The 24664-nt window shown below is 42.9% G+C and overlaps 1 protein-coding gene across 2 annotated transcripts in view; it reads left to right on the top strand.

The window, feature by feature from the left end:
- The window catches only part of sesn1 (sestrin 1), a 63255-nt gene that overhangs the window by 36510 nt on the left and 2081 nt on the right, over window positions 1-24664 (top strand). The window contains exons 1-8 of one of the 2 annotated variants that reach the window (XM_080453295.1): window positions 20333-20597; window positions 22130-22195; window positions 22321-22521; window positions 22907-23089; window positions 23442-23678; window positions 23821-24075; window positions 24218-24408; window positions 24497-24641. In XM_080453295.1, coding sequence (XP_080309421.1) covers window positions 20496-20597; window positions 22130-22195; window positions 22321-22521; window positions 22907-23089; window positions 23442-23678; window positions 23821-24075; window positions 24218-24408; window positions 24497-24641 — 1380 coding nt within the window. In that variant the 5' untranslated portion in view covers window positions 20333-20495. Of the gene's footprint in view, window positions 1-20332; window positions 20598-22129; window positions 22196-22320; window positions 22522-22906; window positions 23090-23441; window positions 23679-23820; window positions 24076-24217; window positions 24409-24496; window positions 24642-24664 lie in introns of those variants that run through there. The other variant, XM_080453294.1, reaches the window with a different exon arrangement.

Here is a 24664-nt window from a genome sequence, read left to right as displayed (position 1 = left end):
ATAAAATGGGTCTTTAAGTGGTTAATGCATGTTTTGTATTTGCCTCTGAGATGTATAGTAGTGGAGTAGAAGTATTAAGTATTGAAAAATGGAAATACTCAAGTAAAGTAAAAGTAGTTCAACATTATACTTACTGTAAGTACTTGAGTAAATGTACTTCCACCTCTGGGCGTGCGTGTTTGTTATTCATTCCCGTGTGGACACAGTGTGAGTTTTGTAATGAGATTGCGCAACCTGCTTTTCAGGGATCCAGTGCTGAATATTCTTAGAAAGACCGGAGAGGGGGGAGAAAGCAGTGGTTGGAAGAAGTACTCCAATTTATTTCCGAAGTAAGCTAAAATTCTAAGTCAGAGTCAAAAGAACTATATTTGCCACTGAGGTGTAGTGGAGTAGAAGTATAAAGTATCGAAAAATGTCAATACTCAAGGAGAAAATACCCTAAAAATTGTATTGCAATTGTAAGTAGCTACAGTACTTGAGTAAATGTACTTAGTTACTTTCCACCACTTGGAGAAAGCAGCAAGTCGGGGATGTGTCACGTTCATGCTGAATCAAATTATCTCTCACGGTGTTGTTTTTTTAGTTTTTCCCTTGTTATTTAACTTTCTATGTTTTGCAATAGTCTTAAAGGAATGTGTTGCCTCACCTCAAATGCACATAGCCTATGGGCCTACTTAACCACTTAAACCCTACATACGTTGTATAACAATAGCGAAAATAGCAGATCTACAAGCATGAGCTTGTAAATCAGCTATTTTCGCAGAATGTTTCCTGTGTAATAACCACAAAAACAAGGAGGAGGAAAAAAAGGAGCCCTTGAACTTGACCTTTAATGCCGGCCTGTTCTTGAATCTGCTCTGGCCAAGGGCTGGATGGACGTTTTCCTTTTTGTTTGGGGGGGGAAGGAGGCTCTGTCTTGGAAGCGCCTCCGGGGCAAGTCTGGGGATATGCCCATAAACTGCACTAGAGGTTTGGGCCGCTACCTTGACCTCACACCTACGTCGCTCCGACCAATATGTCTGAGTCATAGTATCAGTACAATGCATTATAGACGCAAGTATTGCCATTTCCGTGACACCTTCAGTGAAGCCCATGTCTATAATGCATTATAAACATGCTTGTAATGCATGGTAATCTCCTTATAACACTGCATAATAATTATGATTATGGACATATTTATTATAAGCATAATCATCGCAATACTACATACATATTCATAATGATTTATAACAATCATAACATATTATAAAGCACAAGTTGAAGTATCACAGCACTTCATAATTTTTACTAACTGACATTTTGCAAGGGGTCAGTGTAATAATTCTCATAGTTAATAATAATTTATTATAATAATTCTATAATGCATTAAAATTGCTTGTTATAATTGTTCTTGCATAGTTTTTATAAATTGTTATGATTGTCGTTATAGAGCATTATGAGTGCTTATAATTATACAGTTAAAGCCTTTGCAGGCAGGGTGCGATTGTTCAATCAGTTTTTTACCGCATGCGAAAAGACGCACAAATCGAACTGGGTTCGATTGAAAAAAATAACCCGCACCGCCGCAGCCACTTGCCCGCACGGCAAAATTCGGAGCCGGTGTACATGAGGTCATAGAAAACCATGTGTTCTTTTTAAAAAATGATATTGTCGTTTTTTTTTTCGTGCGAAAAATCGCACCCTGTCTGCAAAGGCCTTTACTGTTATAAGCCCATTTATTAATGTATTTATGCTTGAACTCATAGTCATAAAATGCTTCATAATGTGTGATTTTTATAAAGCATTATGAATATTCGAGTACTTATAATTAGGCATTGTTATAAGCAGATTATAATGCATTACAAGTATCTTTATAATGCATTACAGACATGGGCTTCATATAAAGTATTACCCACCATTTCCCTATATGTTTAATGACCTACATACTGAACTAGTCTCCTCCTCTCCTCTCTCCTGCTCTTTCCATTGCTCTTCCGTCCCACTCTTCTCTCTCTGTTTGTTCTCTTTCGTTCTCACCCACTGCCTTTCTATGGACTCTCTCTGTGCCCCCCTCCCTGCTCTCTGTCTCTCTCTCTCTCTCTCTCTCTCTCTCTCTGTCTCTGTCTCTCTATGTCTCTCTCTCTCCCTCTCTCTCTCCTCTCTCTCTCTCCTCTCTCTCTCTCATCTCTCTCTCTCTCTCTCTCTCTCTCTCTCTGTCTCTCTATGTCTCTCTCTCTCTCTCTCTCTCTCTCTCTCTTCTCTCCTCTCTCTCTCCTCTCTCCTCTCTCTCTCTCATCTTCTCTCTCTCTCTCTCTCTCTCTCATACCTCCACTGTGATTGTAACTCCCTTTTAATAAACATGTTTTCTTGAAGGAGCACGCTTGAGCATACACGCACACAGACGCGCGTGCGCACACGCACGCACACACAGAGGCCCCATTCATTCGGTGGCAATGTTGTTTTTCTGTGCTCCACTTCTCTTACACAGGAGAGCAAATAGCTCACATGTCTATATGACATCTGCTCTTGTGCGGCCGGCGGCCAATAAGTCCTTCATTTATGTAACATGGCTCTTCTGAGTTCATTTCCATTCGCGAGGCTGTAAAAATGTGCGACTGACGATTTTTTTTGTGTGTTGTTGTGGCTGAACCGCTCCATGACATAACATCGCCCCGGATGTGCTGGGAAATAGAAATGCAAAAATAATGTTCGCCCCCAGAATATGGATGCTGGGCTTCAAGTGGTTAATGCGGGCATGTGTTTACAGAACGACACCCATTTGCAAAGATATTGAGTCACATTCCCCAACAAAACAAGGTTACTTCCTGTATTTCTTTCATTTGAAACCGCGTCAAAACCTCATCCCTCAGGTTTCATAATGCAAGCTGGGGCGTGTCAACGCAGTACATTTCATTCAGAACTGTGGGAATCAATTACCGTTGGGTGGTGATACACTTAGATAACAATAATTTACAATATCCATGTGCCACTACCCGTGCAAAGAGTCATCATGGTTCTACATCAAAATTAATCCACATTACACTACATGAAAGCTGAAGTATGCAAATCCATATAGGCATGTAAACAAATTCACGAGGTCCCGAGGGACGACTGCAAGCACTGGAAGACAAGCCGCTCATAAAACAGTATGTATCCTTTGGGACCAAAGAGTACACTAGTGAAGGCTGGATATGGAAAGCATAAGGAAATAAATAGACTACAAAAGAACATCTGGGTTGTACTTGTTGTACTCTTCATTCATGTCAATAATGCCTGCCATACACCAGAGACTTGAAATCTGACCCCTGTTAAATAATGATCCCTATGTGTCATAGTTTAATCACAGACTACGATTTTTTATAGGGCAGACAGCAGGTGATGTAAAGTTATCTTGGGAGAAAATAACAAACGCACACGGGTCAAAAGCAAAAGCAAAAATTTTAATCAAACAACTAAACTACATGGAATTGATTGTTGCGCAGACCTCCTAGATGGCTGTGGTTTGCTCTAGATCGAGCACAGAAATGCAGAACGTTGAGCAGATGCTTGCCTGGGATGTAATACAGCAGTAATTTTTCTGTCCATGCGAACTTATCTGTTCGACATGTCCATGAGATATGTCTATAAAATGGGGCTGGTGGCCTACCCTATACTTCAAGTACACTGGACTGTGAAAGGCAAAAGTCTGCGGAGTCCACTGGACTATCCATCCATGTAGGGCAGGCTACTCTACATGGTTTGAACCCATTTAGACCTGAGGGCCGATTTTAAAAACGCTATCTAAAAACCTTTTTCCTGAAAAACTTGACATTTTAATTCAAAACATTTATATGTAGGCTATTCAAAAATAACAAGCTCGCATACATCTGCTATTTTTGAACAAATTCGGAAAAATCTCAACAATATTTGGAAACTTTTGAATAATGTATTCATTTTTTTTACATAAATCTTCTCTTCTGGGGGTCCCTAGAACAAAACATTTTCAGATGGGAGTCTGCGGCCAAATATACCGTATATCAATTTGGGGATCCTTGACAAAAGAAATTACACGGATGCTTTCCTGGATTGAACGGTATAACAACGTAGGCTTTCCAGGTTTTAATGGGTTAAACAATACATGACATGATTTACGTCATTGAACTTCACATGAGCATGAGCCAAGCGATAATATAAAACAAAACGTTGTTGAAAAATGAAGGACGCCTCATGCATTAGAACAGAGGTCTTCAACAGGGGGTCCCGCGACCCCTAGGGGGTCCGCGGAGGTACTGCAGGGGGGTCCGCGAAATTGTTGTTTGATTAAACAATATTTTTGTTTGAAAAACAATAATAACTTTTATTTTTCATTTTTTTCCCCAAAATGTCAAATTGTCTTTAAACATAACATGAATCCATAGCAAACAGATAAATGGAGGCACAATGCACAATAACATGGTATGTTTATACATATTTTGTAGAGAATTTTTTTTTTGCACACCTACTGGAGCAGGTGCGTATAGGAGCAGGCAATATAAAACACAATTGTATACATAAATATACAATATATGTGGTAGCCCCCCCTACCCCTATGAGGTAGGGGTCCCTGCTCCATCTCCCCATCAGTTTGGGGGTCCCTGGCCTGAAAAGGTTGAAGACCCCTGCATTAGAAGGACAATGGCCCCGATTCATAAAGGGATTTACGACCATATTTTGTACCTACCGGCATTTAGGACAAATCCTACACCTGCAGTCGGATTCATAAAAGTTTTTTGGTCTGTGTTTTGTGCGTCAGGTGCGCACGTTCTCAGGTCAGCCCTGAGGCTGTCTTACAGGGCTGAAATGTGCGTATGTCTTTAGAATGCTTTATTCTTCATGCCAAAATCAATTACAACAGTGGCAAACCTCAAATAAAATATATATATGCCCAACATTTGTCAACACATATATATTAAAAAAAACCAAAAAAAAATGTCAAACTATATATTGCTTGTAGCCTACAGTATGCATCATATAGACATGATGTAGATTCCACCGCTTTTTTATTTAATTTCTAGGCTATCAGTTGCATTTAGAGTTGAATTATTAGGTCCCCGTCCCTCAGTGTGTTTGCCAGCGGGCCATCTCAGCCAAAGTGTCATGTAATAATGAAAATAGGCTATGATGCCTTAATGAAACTGCGGAGGGACTGACGCACCTCTGTCCATGCTGCAGTATTAATTTGTAGGCTAATAGTCTACTGTAGGCTACTCTACTGTATTTTGATCACATGAACACCACACACAACAGATCTAATATTCCCCATTCCGACGTAGGACAGTGATATATTAATCAAAAAATGCACTAATTTAATCAATAAGTAATCAATAAGCTCTGGTCCATAATCGGATAGCAGGTTCCACTTGTATGCTGGATTTCATCATCTTTTTACCTTGGTAAAAGTCCGCAATGTTCATTAGAAAAGGCTTATATATATCCTTTCCACGTTTTATTAGCCTTTTATTTGGTAATGGGGTTAAACCTTGTAAACTTATTTATTCTCATTACACATGAGAGCATTTATTACGTGATCCGCTTCCAGACAGAACAGTAAGCTGTCAAGGCGATGCGAAGCCGCATCTGTTATCTTTAGACGAGGCGGAGTTGAACTTCAAACTTTCATCAGCGTTGCCAGATGTTGTGAGAGAAATAAGCAACCAGGTCTAGGAAAACAAGCCCAAAAGAAGCAACTGGCACTTAGGCCATTATAAGCACTTTAATTAAACCGTTGTGAGCTTGTAGATCTGCTATATTTAAAAGAAATCTTGTAATAAAATGTGCAATATTTGGAAGATTTTTTAAACATTCTAACAACACAAATCTGCCTCCAGCTGGCACAAAACATTTCAGATGGGGCTTATAGGGATAAATTAGCCTACATATTAACTTGGGGGTCCATGTCATAAAAATATTTGAGAACCACCGGTTAAAACAATTGAACAATTGTGAATATTTACAAGCAACTTTACAGAAAAATAAGCCCAAATTCGCTTATATTAAGCGGACATGGCAACGCTGTTTAGCACGGTTCAGCACGGTGACGTTAAAGTTGGATGCTGTTGGACGCAGCCTTCCAGAGTAATCATCACACCTGGTCATACGCACTGGTTGTACGCACGTCTCTGTGATATACGAACCCCTTTGGGAATTGCACGTCCGTTTGTGACTACCAAAATACGACCGGCCTTTACGAACTTTATTTACCCCATATTTACGACCCTCGTTATGAATCGGGGCCAATATCAGTAAATATTGAATCAAGCAAAAAACTGTGTGGGCCGGGCGCACACAAAATCCAGAGTAGACGTTAAAATGATCCTAGAAGTGTTTTAAAGTGAAATAAATAACCTTTTAAGACTTTTATAACCACCATACACCCAACGATTGAAATGACAGGATCGCTCTGCGACTCCCATGATTTTATCATGCAAATGTTATCTTTTACCTTGCCCCATCTTTCTCTCTCTCTCTCTCTCTCTCTCTCTCTCTCTCTCTCTCTCTCACTCACTCACTCACTCACTCACTCACTCACTCACTCACTCACTCACTCACACACACACACACACACACACACAACACACACACACACACACACACACACACACACACACACACACACACACACACACACACACACACACACACACACACACACACACACACACACACCACACACACACACACACGTGCATGACACATGCTTGCACCAACAGTCGCGTGTACACATGCCCAGTGTACTGTGGGCACGCATACAGTATTTACAGATGCGAATCTTCTAGAGAACACCTCCACACCCCCCTCCCTTCTCAGTTTTTATCTTTCTGTGTTACTCTCGCTCAGTGTGTGTGTGTGTGCGTGTGTGTGTGTGCATGTGTGTGATGGTCGTGCGTGTCGTCCCATGGAAGCTTTTCATGCTGAGAGGGAGCGACTGGTCAACCAGATATGAAACTGTGGTCTGTGTGTGTGTTTGTTTTGTTTTTTTCCCTTCTTTCCCTTTCTTCTATAAAGCCAAGCGACCTTTCCCCTACTTTTCTTTTATGGCACTTATGCTCACTCTTTCACTACCTCTCTCTCTCTCTCTCTCCATTCTGCATTCTGCTGCATTATTGTTGGGTTGAGGTTGTAAGGCTGTTATGTCTGCACACTAACAGCCTTAATTTAACTGTGGGAGCTTTTCACATTCTCATATTAAGTTAACATTGAGGATTGTTACTGTGTGAGTGGGTTGTCTGCATACATTGCCCCTGTTCAGTGTACTGCCTGATTAATACTTATTTGCGCGCCATGTCACGCACCAAAAGTAGCTACAAGCTCACAAAACATTGTGACGCGATTGGCTATTTTCGGTGCGCGAGACCGGTGCACCGAAAACTGTAGGTTTCGGTTCAGGCTTAAGTCCACGTTGTCTTATAGGTGATCAGTGTCCAGTCCATTTACTTTATGGGTTATGGCTGAGTCATTCCCATGTCCATGGTGAAAGGTGTGAGCCATTGAGACAGAGACCATGCTGCCCCCCCCCCCCCATACTCCCTGGCTGGTGTTAGTGGAAGGGAAGATGACCATCTGTTGGCCCAGTTGCCCAGTGACTGGACAACAGCCTTTCCTTATGGCACAGTTCCACTGTCCATTGTCTGCCTGTGACCCTGTGTGTGTGTGTGTGTGTGTGTGTGTGTGTGTGTGTGTGTGTGTGTGTGTGTGTGTGTGTGTGTGTGTGTGTGTGTGTGTGTGTGTGTGTGTGTGTGTGTGTGTGTGTGTGTGTGTGTGTGTGTGTGTGTGTGTGTGTGTGTGCCCGCACTCGCGCAGGCATGTGTTGTGTGTGCCAGTGTGTGCACATGCACTGCATTAACCACTTAAGCCCAATATTCTATGACTTGTTGTTGTTGTACAGGAGCTAAATTAGTAGACACAACACGTCGCTCACAATACGTCGCTTTGTGAGCTTGTGGATATGTTTTTTTTCGCTATTCTTTTTAGTTTACCACCGTTTTTGACAATGTAATGACAACGACATGCTCAAAATAGGGATGCCAGAATGAAAATGGTTAAACATATATGACGGGGAGAGTGTTCCTTTTAACATATACGTGCACAATTCTCTCTTGATCTTTGTGTGTGTGTCAAGGCTAACAGGTTATGTGCGTGTGTCTCTTGTGTGAGTACCTCAAGCAGAGCCAAGTATTGTGTGAAGGTTTCCTGTGGGAGTCTCAGAGAGAACGCACCCTGGCCCAGCGGGCCGGCTTACAGACCAGGCCTGGCCATGTGAGCTTTACAGGGCAGAGGCCACACCTTGCCTTGGTTCATCAAGAGACTGTAGATTTCCTCTCCAGACATTATTTGCATGACCACATGCACTACTACACACACACACACACACACACACACACACACACACACACACACACACACACACACACACACACACACACACACACACACACACACACACACACACACACACACACACACATACAGATATCAGTGCGATTCGTGGGGTCAAACAGACTTACTGATAGCGTAATTCTCAGTCCGAGCAACAGTAGCCTGAAGTTTAGACTAGAAGTCTGGGTCAGCCAAGGTTCAATGCCTGCCATTTGCTAAATGAAAAACTTGATTCACTTTGCCTATCAATCTATATATTACCGTAATACAATATATATATATATATATATATATATATATATATATATATATATATATATATATATATATATATATATATATATATATATATATATATAAAAAGCCTTCTATAATGACTCAAGGTATTATAATACCTCATAATTGCTGGACTTTTACGGACATTCTTTTGTCAAGGACTATAGTGTATTATAAGTTTCATAGTAGTAATACATTAATTTCATTTTGTATAATAATCACTGTTATTTTGCGATTATCCTGGAGATGTAGGCAGACTCAATGTTATTTTTACTTTACTCAAAGCAATCAGTTACCTATTATATTGACTTACAGTATACAGTAATAAATAGCCTATAATACATTACATTGACAGAACAGTGATTCTAATGCATTATAAAATGAGTTCATGCATTACAACTATGAATTATAATACACTATGATCCTGACCCAAAGAAAAGTACTTGACCTTACAAGTCATTATTAAAGTTACAATTTGTTATGATTGTATTTTGAGTGCTTGATGAGTAAATGACTGAGTGCTTATAACTGTAATTATACAGTGTTATAAGCATTTCTATTTACCATATAATGTGATATGATTATTGTTACAAAGCATTCTAAGTATTTCTGATTTCTTATAACTATATAGAGTTATAAGCAGATTATAAAGCATTATAAGTATGTTTATAATGCGTTATATATACATGGGCTTCATAGGAAGTGTTACTCAACCTTTTGTCATGAATAAATATCTACCGCCACTCCTTGCTCACATGTCTACTGTCTTCACAGACGAGCTGGTGTAGGGTGGTCCAGATGGACTCTCAACGGGACCCTGACAGATAGACAGACACACAGACAGATACACAGACAGACAGACAGACAGACAGACAGACAGACAGACAGACAGACAGACAGACAGACAGACAGACGGGGCCCCAGGTGAGCACACACACACGGGGAAGAGGACTGGAGGTCGTCGTGTTCAACTCACTGTTCATAATTGGATAAACACACCAGCTTCTGTACTGTACGTCAGAAAGCGCTGCGTCTGTGAGCCACGTATCAACATATATCAGCGAGAGAATAGCTGTGATAATGAAACACAATCAAGTGTCTGTGGGGGAAAAAAATACGCCCACACATCTCTCTGTCACCTCGACAATTTCACACACCACGGCTGACTTTGTTCTTTTTCTGTTTGTGTCTATGTGTTGAGACAGCAAGTACTTTTCACACGTTTTCTGTTCACAGGTTCGTTTCTGTCTATTTCAGATGGGTGGGATTTGAAATAGCATTTGTGGTGTTTGAAATCCTTGTCTTGTCCTCCTGGGATATTCTCTCTCTGTCTCTCTCTGTCACTCTCTGTTCCACACACACACACACACACACACACACACACACACACACACACACACACACACACACACACACACACACACACACACACACACACACACACACACACACACACACACACACACACACACACACACACACACACACACACACACACACAGGTGATGAAGGGCTACATTGGGCTCAGTTCCTCGTTATCTCCCCTCCAGCCCACTCTGTTAACTGCCTGCTCTGCTATTAGCTCCCAGAATGCTCCCTGACTTGGCAGGGGTGCAGCGGTAATCTGAGAACACTGGGGCTCGTGACGCTGGACTTTTCCTCCCAGACATTTTACCAAGGCAAACAAGCTGGGAGCCATGCATTCTCCTGCTCGCCCGATGGAATCTCATGTGCACTGCACGAGTGCACGTCCAAATACAGTTTTTTTTAATGGCACACATAATGCACCAACGGCACAGCAGAGCCCAGCTCTGTAGTGACACGATTTACGAGGAGCCCTTTGAGTGAAACAGAAACGCTTGTGTGATCAGAAATATGATGCGGTCACTTTGTTTATTTTTCATCTTGCTCCTATCTCAGCACCCATTGTATCATGTTGTACAGGAGCCAGAGCAGAGTGTCTTTGAACATAGTGTCCAATGCAAGTTTTTATTGGTCAATCAGTTTGTAATGCATCCATCAAGGTGTGCAAGAAGTCATAGAGAAGCGTGTGTTTGTTTTAAATGTTGGTCTGTGTGTGTGTGTGTGTGTGTGTGTGTGTGTGTGTGTGTGTGTGTGCGTGTGCGCGTGCGTGTGTGTGAGTGAGGGACAGAGTGAGAGAGAGAGAAACATGATAAAAATGTGATTCGACCACTTAAATCCACAGATACCGTACTTACTGTAGTTGACCGGGGTCCCCCAGGGATCTATACTTGGTCTGCTCCTCTTTACCCTCTACACAAAATTGTTGTGCCGCATCGTGAGCTTAGTAGATCTGCTATTCTCACCAAATGTTTGCCCCAGAATAGGGTTCATGTGGTTAACTGAGCCATTATGCTATTTAGACTTCCAACGGTAGGCCTACACTGTTCTGTGGTTTCCACTAATCCTATAATGGGCTGACTCTGCACTGAAGCCACACAGATACCGCTCCCTGAGTGAGAACTATGGGTGTTTTTTCTCTTAATGCTCTATATGTATGTGCGTGTTGTTGGGACGTTGTCCTGTTTATGTCCGTGCGCGTGTTGTGCTGTGCGCACCTCCTCAGGTGTGCAGGCACAGATAGTTAATCTAGTGTACCGAGTCATCGATTTTCCCACTGCACAGGAAGTGGCTGGTTATTGATTCTCCGGGCCAATGATGTCACTCTAGATGGTACGGAGTGTTTACTTATCCATGATAAAGGTACGAGGCGCTTTCCCTGTGCACACTAGTCAAATAATGTCTCTCGCTCTCTCTCTCCCAGTAAGGTGCTTTACCCCGGAAGTAACATTTACAGTTTGCAGTAACACAAGTATTGTGATTTCTTGCAACTCTCAAATGGCACTGATTCGGCCATTTTGCACAGCCATGTAGCTACAGTAGCTCTTAACCAATTGCGACAATATCTGTGCTTATGCATCAACGGACAGATGGCAAATGTTGTTTTATTTGTGTCTACAAAATCCTAACACAGAATTATAGGGAGAAATAAAAAGGCATGAATTCCATGCGTTGTAAAATGAGCACCATCATTCTTTACTTATTAATTAACACCACCATGGGATAAAAGCCACCACATCTCTCCCCTGTTAATGATATTTAAGCCAGGTATGAGCCCATAGGGGAAACGTTACAGAAGATTTTTAGCCGTTGGTTTGTCCTTTCTTTGGTTGTGCAGGCCTGTTATCGATTAACTACAGTGCAAACATCTCCACTACTTCCTGTGGCATGAGACAGAGGACTGCACACGCACACACACACACACACACACACACACACACACACACACACACACACACACACACACACACACACACACACACACACACACACACACACACACACACACACACACACACACACACACACACACACACTACACAGGCCCACTACTGTCAGGGTTATGAGGTCCATGGAGAGTTTGTAAACGTCAAGAACCGGTACACTCCTGAAGCCTCACACATTTGTCCTTAAAGATGTATTGTAATCTTAGAGCATTTAGCAAGTATAATATCATCATAAGTAATTATAGTAATTGTATTTCAATAATTTTGTCTTATCTGTATGTCCAGTGTTCCCCGTGAACACAACTAGGCTACTTAATGTGCAGATATGTGCTCATAACATGCAAAAAAACAGTTCCCTATTTACTTTGCCTTTATCTAAATAGTTTATATTAAACTGAAGTTCAGCATCGTATTAAATGTTTGTGTAATCTAAAACTTGCAGTGTTTTGCTAAATAGCTTTGGCAGACATAATGACAAAGCATAATTCTCTTTACACTGCTGCAGTCAGTGTTTTTTTTTTACACCTACAGTACATATGGGATTTCCTGCACGTGTAAGCATTTTTCTTTTCTCATGTTCTCTGCATGTGTGTACATTTTTTGGGGAACTAACTGTATATAGTGGGCTGAAAGGCAGGTTTATATACATTTGCGCCTGTCCTGTTCTGTTTGCAGAGTCAACAGAGTTCGGTGTGTATATTTATCTTACCATGCTCATATTTGTCTTTCATATATAATGGCAATGTTTGAAATTTCGCTTATGGTGAAATATAAGTGGTGTGTGACCTGACGCATGAGAGAAAATAAATGGGATGCAGTGTGGAGTACAAGGAAAACCGAGAAGTGAAATAGATGACAATTGAAAGACCATAACTATAATGTGTTTCCCTCTACACAAAATAACTTAGCCACAAATAGCCTATCTACAAGCTCCCAACGCACCATGTTGCGACATGTTGCGAGCTTGTATGTAGGTGAGCTACTTTTGATGATCGTTCGCCTATTATGACATGCCCATTCATATGGTTAACTAGACAAGACCTACAGTATACTGTACCATTATACTAGTACTACATGCCAACCCCTACTTCATGTGTAGACTCCTCATGTTTTCTCCTTGAATGTTGATTAACACACAATAATAAAGCATATTCATCAGTCTCTCAAAAAAAGAAGTTAGTGGAAATATTGGATCAGCAATGGCTGAGTGAGTAGATGGCAGAACGAAACTTGGACTGAATATCAGCTGGATCAAACAGACATGTCATATAAACCCTCAAATATTAATGCCGGCCTGGCGTGGTGACGTCACGCTCAAAAGAGGTTCCACTGGCTGTTTTGTCGTGCCATCCGTCTCATTGTCTATTAATGAAGTAATAGGACGCGGTCAAAACGGTTCCTGAGTACAGCGATTAGGCCATATCACCTCTCCCCCTCCTTGAAGTACGACCGTATCACATGCCCCCTTCAATGTAACGATCACAATACATACTGGTATGGGTTAGAGATTGAGGAAACAGATACAGTAGGAGGAGACTGAGAAGACCAGAGGTGATAAAGTGACAGAGGTACACAGAGCTGTAGCTTCTCTGTTGTAGTGTCTATGACGCATTACATCACACTTTAGCTACTTAGAATCCATTCTAACAAGCGTTGGTCACCAAGAAAACATAACTGGACATGCTGTATGAGACAGTTTACCCAAACATATGATATTCTTTTAAATGTATTTAAAAGTTTTATTCAATGAAAAGGAAAATCATTTGAATGTTACATTATAAAATATTTATACAGCTCCCTGCTCACAACCAATTCTAAACGGGTGTACTGTTGTAGGCTTGCAGTGCATTATGAGAATCCCTATGTCACAGAGACCAGGGACAAATCTATACGGTTGGGCCTGACTGGGTAGGCCCAGGCTCAGCCAGATTGCATCTGGGCCCACCCAGATTGACAGCTTTCCCCACTGTATGAGATTCATGAAAACTACGGATTCCACTCACTGGGCATGGAAGCATCGTGTTCCGGCCACAATGCGGCAGCCGCACCTGAACGCAGCCGCTCTAGACAAAGCTTGTGATTCTACCAGACACATTTCAGAAGCGGCGAGCACACGCGCTACCCCACTTATTTCTGCTTGCCACTCACGGAAAGCAGTCAAATAGACAGTGAGAGAAATTGTCACATTGACATCATCCACCGGTCATTATAATATATATCTAAGCTTAAAAAACTCAGATTCTAAAGCCTATGAACACTCAAAAATAACAACTAAGAAGTCTTGTCAGGGTGGATTCTGTACACTGTAGCATTTGGGACATTTCTTTAAAGGGCCCACGTTCTAGTAAGAATACTTATTTTAGACTCAGCTGCAGCCTTTGTCTATCACAGCGTTTTGTACAGTGTGCTGTGTTTAATTGCTGGATTACATATAGCTGCTCTCTATACCTGTTGTCTTTCGCAATTCCTTAGGACATGTCCAACCTTGAGTTTTCTCAGAGGTGTCGGCCCTGCCCGGTTCTCTTGTATAAAGGAGTTCATTGACTCCCTTGTTTTCTGTCTCTTGTACCACATGAGCAGCTAGATGGAAATGATGAAAGCCAGTTTTTAAAACATGCCGCTCTGGGGTGGCTGAACGGTTCATCAAGTTTTATACTTCCCAGTTTTTATTGCCTTGGATTTAGTGGCACACTAACTCACATTACGATTAGTGGTTGGAACATTGTCCAGTAAGCAGCTGTTATGGCCTTGTTGTTAAGTGGTGTTTTGGGAGTGAATCATTGTCTTTCTGTCTTCTCCCAGAGACAGGTGAAGGGTTGGGACTTTTTTGAAGGGTTTACAGTGGCTATTAGGAATTATAATCCGATGATCAACAACTTTTTGGACAAGTTCCCAGTGAGCTGACCCATTTTTGCTCAGTCAGCAAAGCCTCTGCTTCTTGTCAAAGAAAATAAAAACAGCCGCGCATGCCAGCAGCCACACAGCAACGACATGCCAGAGTGTAGTATTTTCTAATGGGTAGTTGCCCAGTGCTGATGGGCATGAGGAGAGATGAGATGACATATAACTTTCTATGATAATTTGCTAGAAACCTCTGGTTTGCCTGAGAAAACAACCACATTGATATTGTCCACGGATCCGATAAGTTTACCCTGCCAAGACAGATTCCGGGGAGTCTGGGGGGGGGGGGGTTGGTGTTGGCAGAAATCAAATAGTGTGATACGGCGACAAAGGGGGCCGAGCAGAACAAAACGGAGACGCTTTAAATTATTTGTTGGCACTGGGTCATATCAAGCTAAAGATAGCAGGGGAGGGATTGGTATTTTCTGTTATTCTATGGGATCTTTTCTGTTGCGGCTTGCTGTATTGTGACAGCTGCCCTCTCCTCTGTTAGAATAACATCCCGGGAACTCATTCTTCCTCACGGGCACATGGGCAGGTTGCAAGGGCGACGGCATTTCCACTGGAACATAGTCCATAACGACCATGTGTGTGTGTCTGTGAGTGAAACCAGTGTGAAGCCACTGGTCTTCTTTTGTTCCTGATTCCGCTTGCCCTTCGAAACCATAGGTTCTGTTGTTTTGTTTAGTTTTTTCTTCGTCTTTATGTGTTCTCTCTCAAGTCTCTCATGTTCCGCTGTGTTTCATGGAATCCAGAGAACACGGCTTCCTCCCAGTGTCTGTGTGCGCTTGTCCAGGACCCATTGGTCTGGGCGTGCGCCTCTTCTCTCAGGAAAACTGGCGCTTGGTGAGGCCGCTCTACTCTGATAGCTTGCCAGAGTACACATAGATCAGATGTGTGTGTGTGGGGAGGGGGGGGGGGGACCAAGGGACTCACAAATGAGGCCAAAAGGCAGCTCTTGTATTGTTAAAGGTTCCCACACTGATCCAACTATTGCTCAGTTCTCTTCATGCTAAAGCAAGATTTGTTTGTTGCCAAATATATATATTTTTTCAACAGCAATGTTCGACGGCTTGATGCTGTCTTCTCAGTTTTGTACCAGCAGAAAGAGTACAGTTGATGTGAACAGTTGAACAGTTAATAAGTTGCCACTCCTTAAACGCTGCAGTATGTGGTCTGTTGGCCAGGTAAGGGTTAACTCTCCAATTTGTGATCTTTAGCTTGCTATGTTAAGTGCTTAGTGATCGATGGACAGACTCGAACCCAGAGCCGTGTTTGAAGAGCGGGGCTAGAGGGGAGGGAGCAGAATACCCACTTAGTCTGCAGTTTTCACACTTCATCAGTGAACAAGCCCAATCCTTATATTCATAGAGTTGTGGTATTTATTTAGCCCTGTACTTTCTACCTTTGATTGAGTTTAAATAGAGTTCGTCAAATGCCAGTGACCTACAGAAATCCAAGGTCCACAGGTGGACCTTCATTCATTCATTCATTCATTCTGTTGACATGGGGGGAAAAAAGATCCTGGTTGTTTTTTTGTTTTTGTGAGCCTCTGGGTTAAGCTGAGGCATGTGGTTTTGTGTTGGAAAGATAGGAGGTACTTGTTGTAGCTCTCATAAAAGACACACACAAGCACTCAAACTAACACAGCCTGTTTAAAACAACAGCCAGACAAACTCCAGTCAGTAAACAGAATTACTTTCTTTTCTATAGACTAGATATGGTCTATATATGTCTGCTCAACTTGTTGCTCTTGCAAAACTTTTTCTTCTCTCTTTTTCTCTCAACTTTTTTTCTCTCAAAGAAACAGGAGAGGGAGAGAGAGAGAGCAAAAAGATTGGTTCCTGCAACTGTTGTTCTGCACTGTGATTGGTGGAAGCCTGTTGCTAGGCTTATGTCATTGTGTGCGAGAGTTTTCTGCTTCCTCTCTGTGAGCCAATAGGTCGGGTTTGAACTGGTTAGGACTTCTACCACTTGTTGAACATCCCCATAGTTTATGTGGTTCTCCTCTCCTCCCGTCTTACTGCATGTGAAAAACAGCAGCCACTCTGCTGGGGCACATTATGTGCAGAGCTTAACCATGGCTTCCTGTCTCTCCATCTCTTTTAATCTCATTAGCTTTTATCATCCTCTTTATGGGTAGAAGCAGTCAACAGTTTAGCACTAGCAATCATGATTTAAACAAAACAAATGCTTTTAATATTCAAGAAAGTGGCTGCCATTCCATTCTACTTGAGCCCAAAACATTCGAATTGAAGATGATCTGATACCATTTTTCCCTTTCCGATTCCGCTACCTGAACTTGCGTATCGGTCAATACTGAGTACCAATCCGATACCAGTGCATTAAAGTACACAGTATATACTCCGTATGGATGTGATGTGATTACTATCATTGTCACATCACAGAGAATGAATGACATTTTCACGATGACATTTTGCTAGCTCTGACTAACGTTACACTCCACTAGATCTGCATGTGTTATTGTTTGCCTGTGTAGAGTAAATTAGCTATCATTATGTGATAAATTATGTGATTGGATTGGTGCATAGACTCGTGTATTCACCAATACCCAAGCCAGCATTTTTTTCAAGGTTAGTGAAATTCTAGATGTTACAATAGGGTGACCTATGTCCTCTTTTACCCAGACTTGTCCTCTTTTGGGGGCCTATCCGGGTTTTTTTTATAAATTCCTTCAAATATTCAGGGTTTTGCGCGTGTATCTGTGTATCACAATCACAGACCATTAAGCATACGTATTTACATACAATGCACATTCAATGGTTCGTTTGGAAACACACTCTGAGAGACGGACTTCCACCCAGAACCTCATATATATAATATGTATATCCAATATTAAAATTGGCTAATGGGAGGGGGGCCGGCCGGCGGGCATACCTCTGACGTTACTCTGACACAGCCATAACCATAAGAAGTTCCCAATGCAGCTACGCCCAAATATGGAGTGTGTTGTCTAACCTCAATATGTCGTCATGCCATCAGCCGCAAACAAATCTCTCAGCTCCATATATGGGCATATACTGATGACATCAGCGATGTTATAAATGATGGTAGAACCTTTAAACGATGATTGATAAAACCGGGACCAAAAACACTATAATAAATAATAATGTCCTACTGTTCTGTTAACATTTCCCAAATCTTAAATTCCCTCCTCATTTATAAAGACCTCATATTCTTCTGATTCTGAACTCAAGTATTCATCAACATATTAAGCATTGTGATATTATCTAATAGGGCTCAGCATTATGTCCCCAGTCCTCTGAAACATGGGTACTTATAGTGCATCAGCCAAAGTTATGTAGCATTATACTTTATAGTTGTATAGTTATGTATGAAGTAGTGTCACCTACAATACCGTGAACTGATCAACATATCAGTGGTGCAGGTTTTAGGAAACATTTTATCTGTATATTTGTGCCCATGGAACTACACCCATTCTCATTACTATAAGGCAAGCATCAATGGAACCCATTGTTGCCGGTGGCCTGTTCTTCTGAAGATGTGTGCACACCTGAGGTGAAACCTGTGGAGTCTCCCAACCCAAATACACATAATGTTATCGTAAGCACCACACATAACCACTACACCTCCCATCACATACAGTACATGCATATGCATGCATGTGTGCACACACACACACACACACACACACACACACACACACACACACACACACACACACACACACACACACACACACACACACACACACACACACACACACACACACACACACACACTGGCCCTGACGTGAGTTACAGTAAAGCTCCACAAAATAGTGTGTGTGTGACTTCTGTGTGCTTGGCCCCGTTCACGAACGTGGACCCTGGGCCTAAGCGCTTTTATGTGAAAAGGTTGGAGCATATCGTAAGCCCTAACGCTGACCAGCCTCTTCTGCAGCTTTGCTGAGCCATGGGGCTCCCAGCGGCCCCCAGTGCTGCTGTCACCCAGCAGATTGCTGACTCCAGCCCCAGGGGCATGTTTACTGCTGCCCTGCACCCCCACGTTGTGGCATCAGGGGAGGGAGGGGGAGGAGGGGGGTTAGGCCCACACAATGAACCTGCTGAATACGGTGCTCTCTGGCTATCTGCGCTGGGGGACAAAATGACCAGGCAGGCTCCTGGACAGAGTGTAGCTGATGCCTCGTCTTTGCTGGGGGACAACGTTCTGACTCCCTGTTTCCACCCCATCATCATTACCAAATTTAACTTGTTTGTGGGGGTTCTTTAGTGGGTATCTTTTTGCTTACACTGTACACGCACACACATGTGTGCATGAACACGTGCACACCCACACAGCATACACAACAGCTATTGGATAGCTGGCAATCAACAGGTTCGACTGACACAACTGGGAGCAAATAAACGGAATTATGTATCTGTTGGGTACCAGGAAGTTAACTTTTTTTGGCTTATTAATTTTCCCACCAGACCATAAAGGAACAAATGTGAATGTTCACACCCCTAACACATTGTGTTCAATACACAATGTCATTCCCAGTGTATCACTTCTGATAAAACTAAAGAGTAGCTATTGACTCTATGACCACATTGTACCAGTTGGTGGTGTTATTGTCGAGCTGGGATAAACAAAGCTATTAGAGCTGCCTTCCTTATCTCTACTTCCTGCTGCCTTTGAAGGAGTCCTTTGGCCTTGGCTGATTGGTGGAGGACCCAGCGCTATCTGTGGTGTGATAGGCTGTGGCGCAAAGCCAGTATAGAGACCAATCTATACTGTGGTTGTACGGCAAAATATAATGGCGCTTTCCTGAATGCCTGTTGTTGTTGCAGCAGGTCCTGCAGGTACCCATCCCACTGTATGCAGGTAGTGATGATCAGTGTACCACACAGCTATGGTGTTTACTGCCCTTGTACTGCTGCTAGAGCTGGGGCTCAGTTTTCACCACCCCCCCCCCCTCCCCCTTTCATACACAGCAGTCAATAGGGGGGCTTGCTGCTGCATGTATGGTTGTTTTTCTCTCTGAATGTACATTAGAAGCGTACACAGACAACAGGCACTTATCAGCTGCAGGTGTTCAAACTTAATTTAAAATAAACTTAGAGGGGTCATTGTCCTTTTTCATCATAGGGATTGAATCATGTGTATTAATTGCATAGTAATGCAGTGACAAGCAGTGGCTTGTTTGCACTGTTTTGCATACAGAGGCGGTATGCGGTAGATTCGATCGTGATCAATGGCTGCAACAAGGAACAAAAGAAGGAGACATAAGTGATTATGTTTTCTTAGGGCCGGGGGTTTGTTCTCTCAGTCAGCTCACGTTTGGAGACAGACAGACCCCCACTCTCCTCACGGTTCACTCCGCCCCCTTTTTGGGGCAGGCCTTTTCGCTCATTGGTCGAGCGGAGGCTGTTTTCGCGCTGCGATTGGCTGCGGAGCACGTCGGTCACTTAGACCTCAGCTTATTTACTGAATGTATGTGCAGAGAGAGAACGGTATTCTGCTGTGGGGCTCCGACAGCTGACAGCTCGGCCAGCCAGAGGAGCACTTTATACCCAGTGCCTCAAGGAACAAAGACCAGAAGGAAACAGCCATTCTAATCGCATTAATATTTTTTTTATATCCGACAAAATTGAGCTGCAAACCGAACACGACATGAGGCACGCAATCGCACCTTCGGAAAATGTGGAAAATAATGCTTTAACCGTGACAAGCCTGCTAAAGACATGCACTCATTGTGAACGGATGAGCAAAAAGGTACGTGAGAAAGAATTAGGCTAAGGTTTAAAAGGCAAATGAATGAAAATCGATTGATTCTTTATTTACAGTTTGCAAAAAAAAAGCACAAAGTACAGTTCCATACAAAAGGATGCTCAAAGGATTAAAACCCAATAAAGCACTATGGCTTGTTTCCATTGGGGTCCTGTGTATTCAATTCATCGAAACATTTAATGACAAACAATAATAATAAAACTGGTCATGGATGCATGCACTTTTTTGACACTTTAGACAATCGTGATTTAGCATATTTAATTGTGTCATGATGTTTTGTGGGGTGATTTAATTATTTGAATGTGAGCAGAGCCGCTGCAGTGCAGTCCTTTCTTTTGTGTCCCAGCTTGTTGTTTACGCCGTTTGGAGGAGTTTGTCCTGTTTGTCATCGGTCAACATTATCAACGGGTGGCCCTGTTTTTTTCCTGATCATATCAAGTGATCGATGTGTCATTGATTGGATTGTGTTTGGGTTTAAATTAAACCTGTGTTCATTGATTGAAATATTTTTTGGGGACACTATCCCGTTCGTTGGCTACCATTCATTCATCCACTTCATTGTCAGTGTTGCCAGGTTTTGCGAGAGAAACAAGTAACCAGGTCTAGGAAAACAAGCCCAAAAGAAGCAACCAGGGCATTATGAGCACATTAATTAAACCTGTTATTATACTGTATGTTGTATACATTGAAAATAGCCGATCTACAAGCTCTGTTATTTTCTATAAAATAAAATGTTTTAACAACGCAAATCTGGTACGGGGCTCCCCTGGCACAAAACAGTTTCAGATGGGGGGTTTAGGGACAAATGCATATTAATTTGGGGGGTCCATGACATGAAAATATTGTTAAACAAGCCCAAATAAGCAACTACACTTTAGAAATAAGCCCAAAAAAACTTAACCCGCAACTACCAATATCTATTATGCAACTTCACAGAAAAATAAGCCCAGAGTCGCTTATAATAAGCGGACATGGCAACATTGGTACTGGAAACTAGAGTCTCCGCTTGGGGACATGTCTGGACAAGCAACACTAGCCCAAATACACTAATCCTTAAAGGATATGAACGGACATTATACTGATTATAGTTACCACCTGTGCATTGTATTTCCTTCATTATTCTTTCTTTGGTGGATTTAGTTAGATGTCAAACCCTTGGAGCTTGGAATAAAGAGTTAAATAGATGTCTTTACTAAATTTATGAATCGCAAAAACACAGCAGTTTTGTTTGCGTACAGTTTATATAGTTTTCCGAAATCCGTATCAGTCCGTGTGTCTGTGACTGTGTAGCGCAATAGGTTTTTTGCTGCAGTAGAGAAACAAAGCGCATTTGGTTTCATACATACTGGAGATGCCAAAGTGAGTGGAGCGTCGAGGTAGAAGTGATAGGTGATCCAGCAGTGCTCTGTGCCTGCAGGCTGGAGGCTGCGAATTTCCAAAAAGCCCAAACCTGAAGTTTATCTGGAGACTGGATCCTTTGTAGCCGTTTTAAAATTACGTTCTCTTGTGTCTTGCAGGATTTGGGAGTCCGTATCCCAAGGCCCCTTGGTAATGGGCCAAGCAGATTCATCCCTGAAAAAGAGGTATTTGAAAATAAGTCACTATCATTTCCCTTTTATAATAGCAATTATATTGTTGTATTAAGAAGAACATGTGATTAATTAATGCTCAATTAATGACATATGTATTGCTGCTAATCACCCATTAGATCCTTCAAGTCAGCAAAGTGGACACCAGGACTCAATCGATATTTGAGGACGCATTCGCAGCCCTCGGTCGCCTTGACAACATCTCCCTGGTCATGGGCTTCCATCCGCAGTACCTGGACAGTTTCCTTCGGACGCAGCACTACCTGCTGCAGATGGACGGCCCATTGTCCCTGCACTATCGCCACTACATAGGCATCATGGTAAAATAAGAAGCACCCTCACGTTGGCTGATTACAGCAGTTGTTCTCAAACATTTTCATGTCAAGGACCCCAAAATGAATGTATATTTGATCCCGGTCAACCATCTGAAAATATTTATTTTGCCAGGGACCCCCAAGATTTTGAAACTGGCTGATCTACAACAATGCGTCTCATTGCTTTTTGACCTTGTAGATCAGCTATTTTCAAATAGCCGATGTATATTGGGTTAAACAGATTTTGATGCTATATTAACTTATTTTGCTAGGCACCCCACTTTGAGAACCACTGAACCAGTAGCGTTCTTCTAATGTCTCAGTATCGCCACCAACTGCAACACACTTGGAAGTTCTGACCCTGGTTCTCTCTTGCGGTGAACCTCTATAGGCGGCAGCCAGGCACCAGTGTTCCTACTTGGTCAACCTCCACGTCAACGACTTCCTCCAGGTGGGCGGCGACCCCAAGTGGCTCAACGGCCTGGAGGGCGCCCCACAGAAGCTACAGCACCTCAGTGAACTCAATAAGATCCTGGCCCACCGACCCTGGCTGCTCACCAAGGAACACATCGAGGTAAAGAGAACCGGGTGGAAACACCAGGACAAGGGAAAAGGCGGGGCTTATGTAATGGGCTGAGATCATAGGAGAGGTCCAGAGTGTCTCTGATGTTAGTTGTGTAACTTGAAAGCCCCTGGCGAGGTTCATGGCAGCTATATGGCATAGGGCGTAAGTAAAGCAAGCGAGAACCGAACCAGTGAGGGTGTGGGGGGAATAGTTAGGGGAAGAAATGGCATTAGAACTAGAAGAACACTTTTCCAACACTGTCCTGAAAGGTCATGGATGTTGATGTCACCGAATGGTCAGAGCCAGTAGACTTATGTCATCTTTCTCTCTCCTCTCCTCCTCCTTCTTTCTTTTCCTCCAGCACCTGCTCAAGGCTGAGGAGCACAGCTGGTCCCTAGCAGAGCTCATCCACGCCGTCGTTCTCCTCACTCACTACCACTCCCTGGCCTCCTTCACCTTCGGCTGCGGCATCAGCCCCGAGATCCACTGCGACGGCGGACACACATTCCGACCTCCCTCCGTCAGCCAGTACTGCGTCTGTGACATCGCCAATGGCAACGGACACACTTATCACCACAACGACCAGTTCTGTAACGAGGTGAACAAATGAGTGCTTTTGACTTTTGCATTTATTTTTGTGCATTATGAGTGAGACGGGACGACCCACCGACAGTACACTTCATCGTACCCTAACCCACAACATGTCGGTGCTCTGTGTGTGTGTGTGTGTGTGTGTGCAGGAGGTATCTGGTGAGGTTGAGGTGCTAATGGAGAAGATGAAGCAGCTTCAGGAGTGCCGAGACGAGGAGGAGGCCAGTCAGGAGGAGATGGCCACGCGCTTTGAGAGGGAGAAGACGGAGAGCATGCTGGTGGTCACATCAGAGGACGAGGAGTGTGTCCCCTCCAGAGATGTCTCCCGGCACTTTGAGGACCCCAGCTACGGCTACAAGGACTTCTCCAGGAGGGGGGAGCATGTGCCCACCCTCAGAGTGCAGGTAAATGCTGCTTGCACTCTCTTGTGCATGCTTGTCACACTCCCACACACACACACTGAACAGCCAAGATGCCACGCAGGTGTTAATATGATTAACCTGATTGACCTGTCACTAACCCTTTCCTGTTCTTATCTTTCTAAAGGACTACAGCTGGGAGGACCATGGCTACTCTCTGGTCAACCGGCTGTACCCTGACGTCGGTCAGCTGTTGGACGAGAAGTTCCAAATGGCCTACAATCTGACCTACAACACCATGGCCATGCACAAGGATGTGGATACCTCCATGCTGCGCAGGGCCATCTGGAACTACATCCACTGCATGTTTGGCATCAGGTCAGTCCATAGCCAGTCGAGAAGCTGCTTTGTCATGATGTAGCTCAACATCATTTATAACATTGTGGTTTGTCTCTGTGGTTCTCAGGTATGATGACTACGATTATGGGGAGATTAACCAGCTGTTGGACCGTAGCTTTAAGATCTACATCAAGACCATGGTGTGTAGCCCTGAGAAGACCACCAAACGAATGTATGAGAGTTTCTGGAGGCAGTTTCAGCACTCCGAAAAGGTGAGTTTAAAAATATATAGAAG

Source organism: Gymnoscopelus braueri (genome assembly GCF_963280865.1).
Source record: "Gymnoscopelus braueri genome assembly, chromosome: 16".
NCBI classification, from domain to species: Eukaryota; Metazoa; Chordata; class Actinopteri; order Myctophiformes; family Myctophidae; genus Gymnoscopelus; species Gymnoscopelus braueri.
The sequence above is the reverse complement of the archived record's forward strand: the minus strand, read 5'-3'. Positions and strand labels throughout refer to the sequence as shown.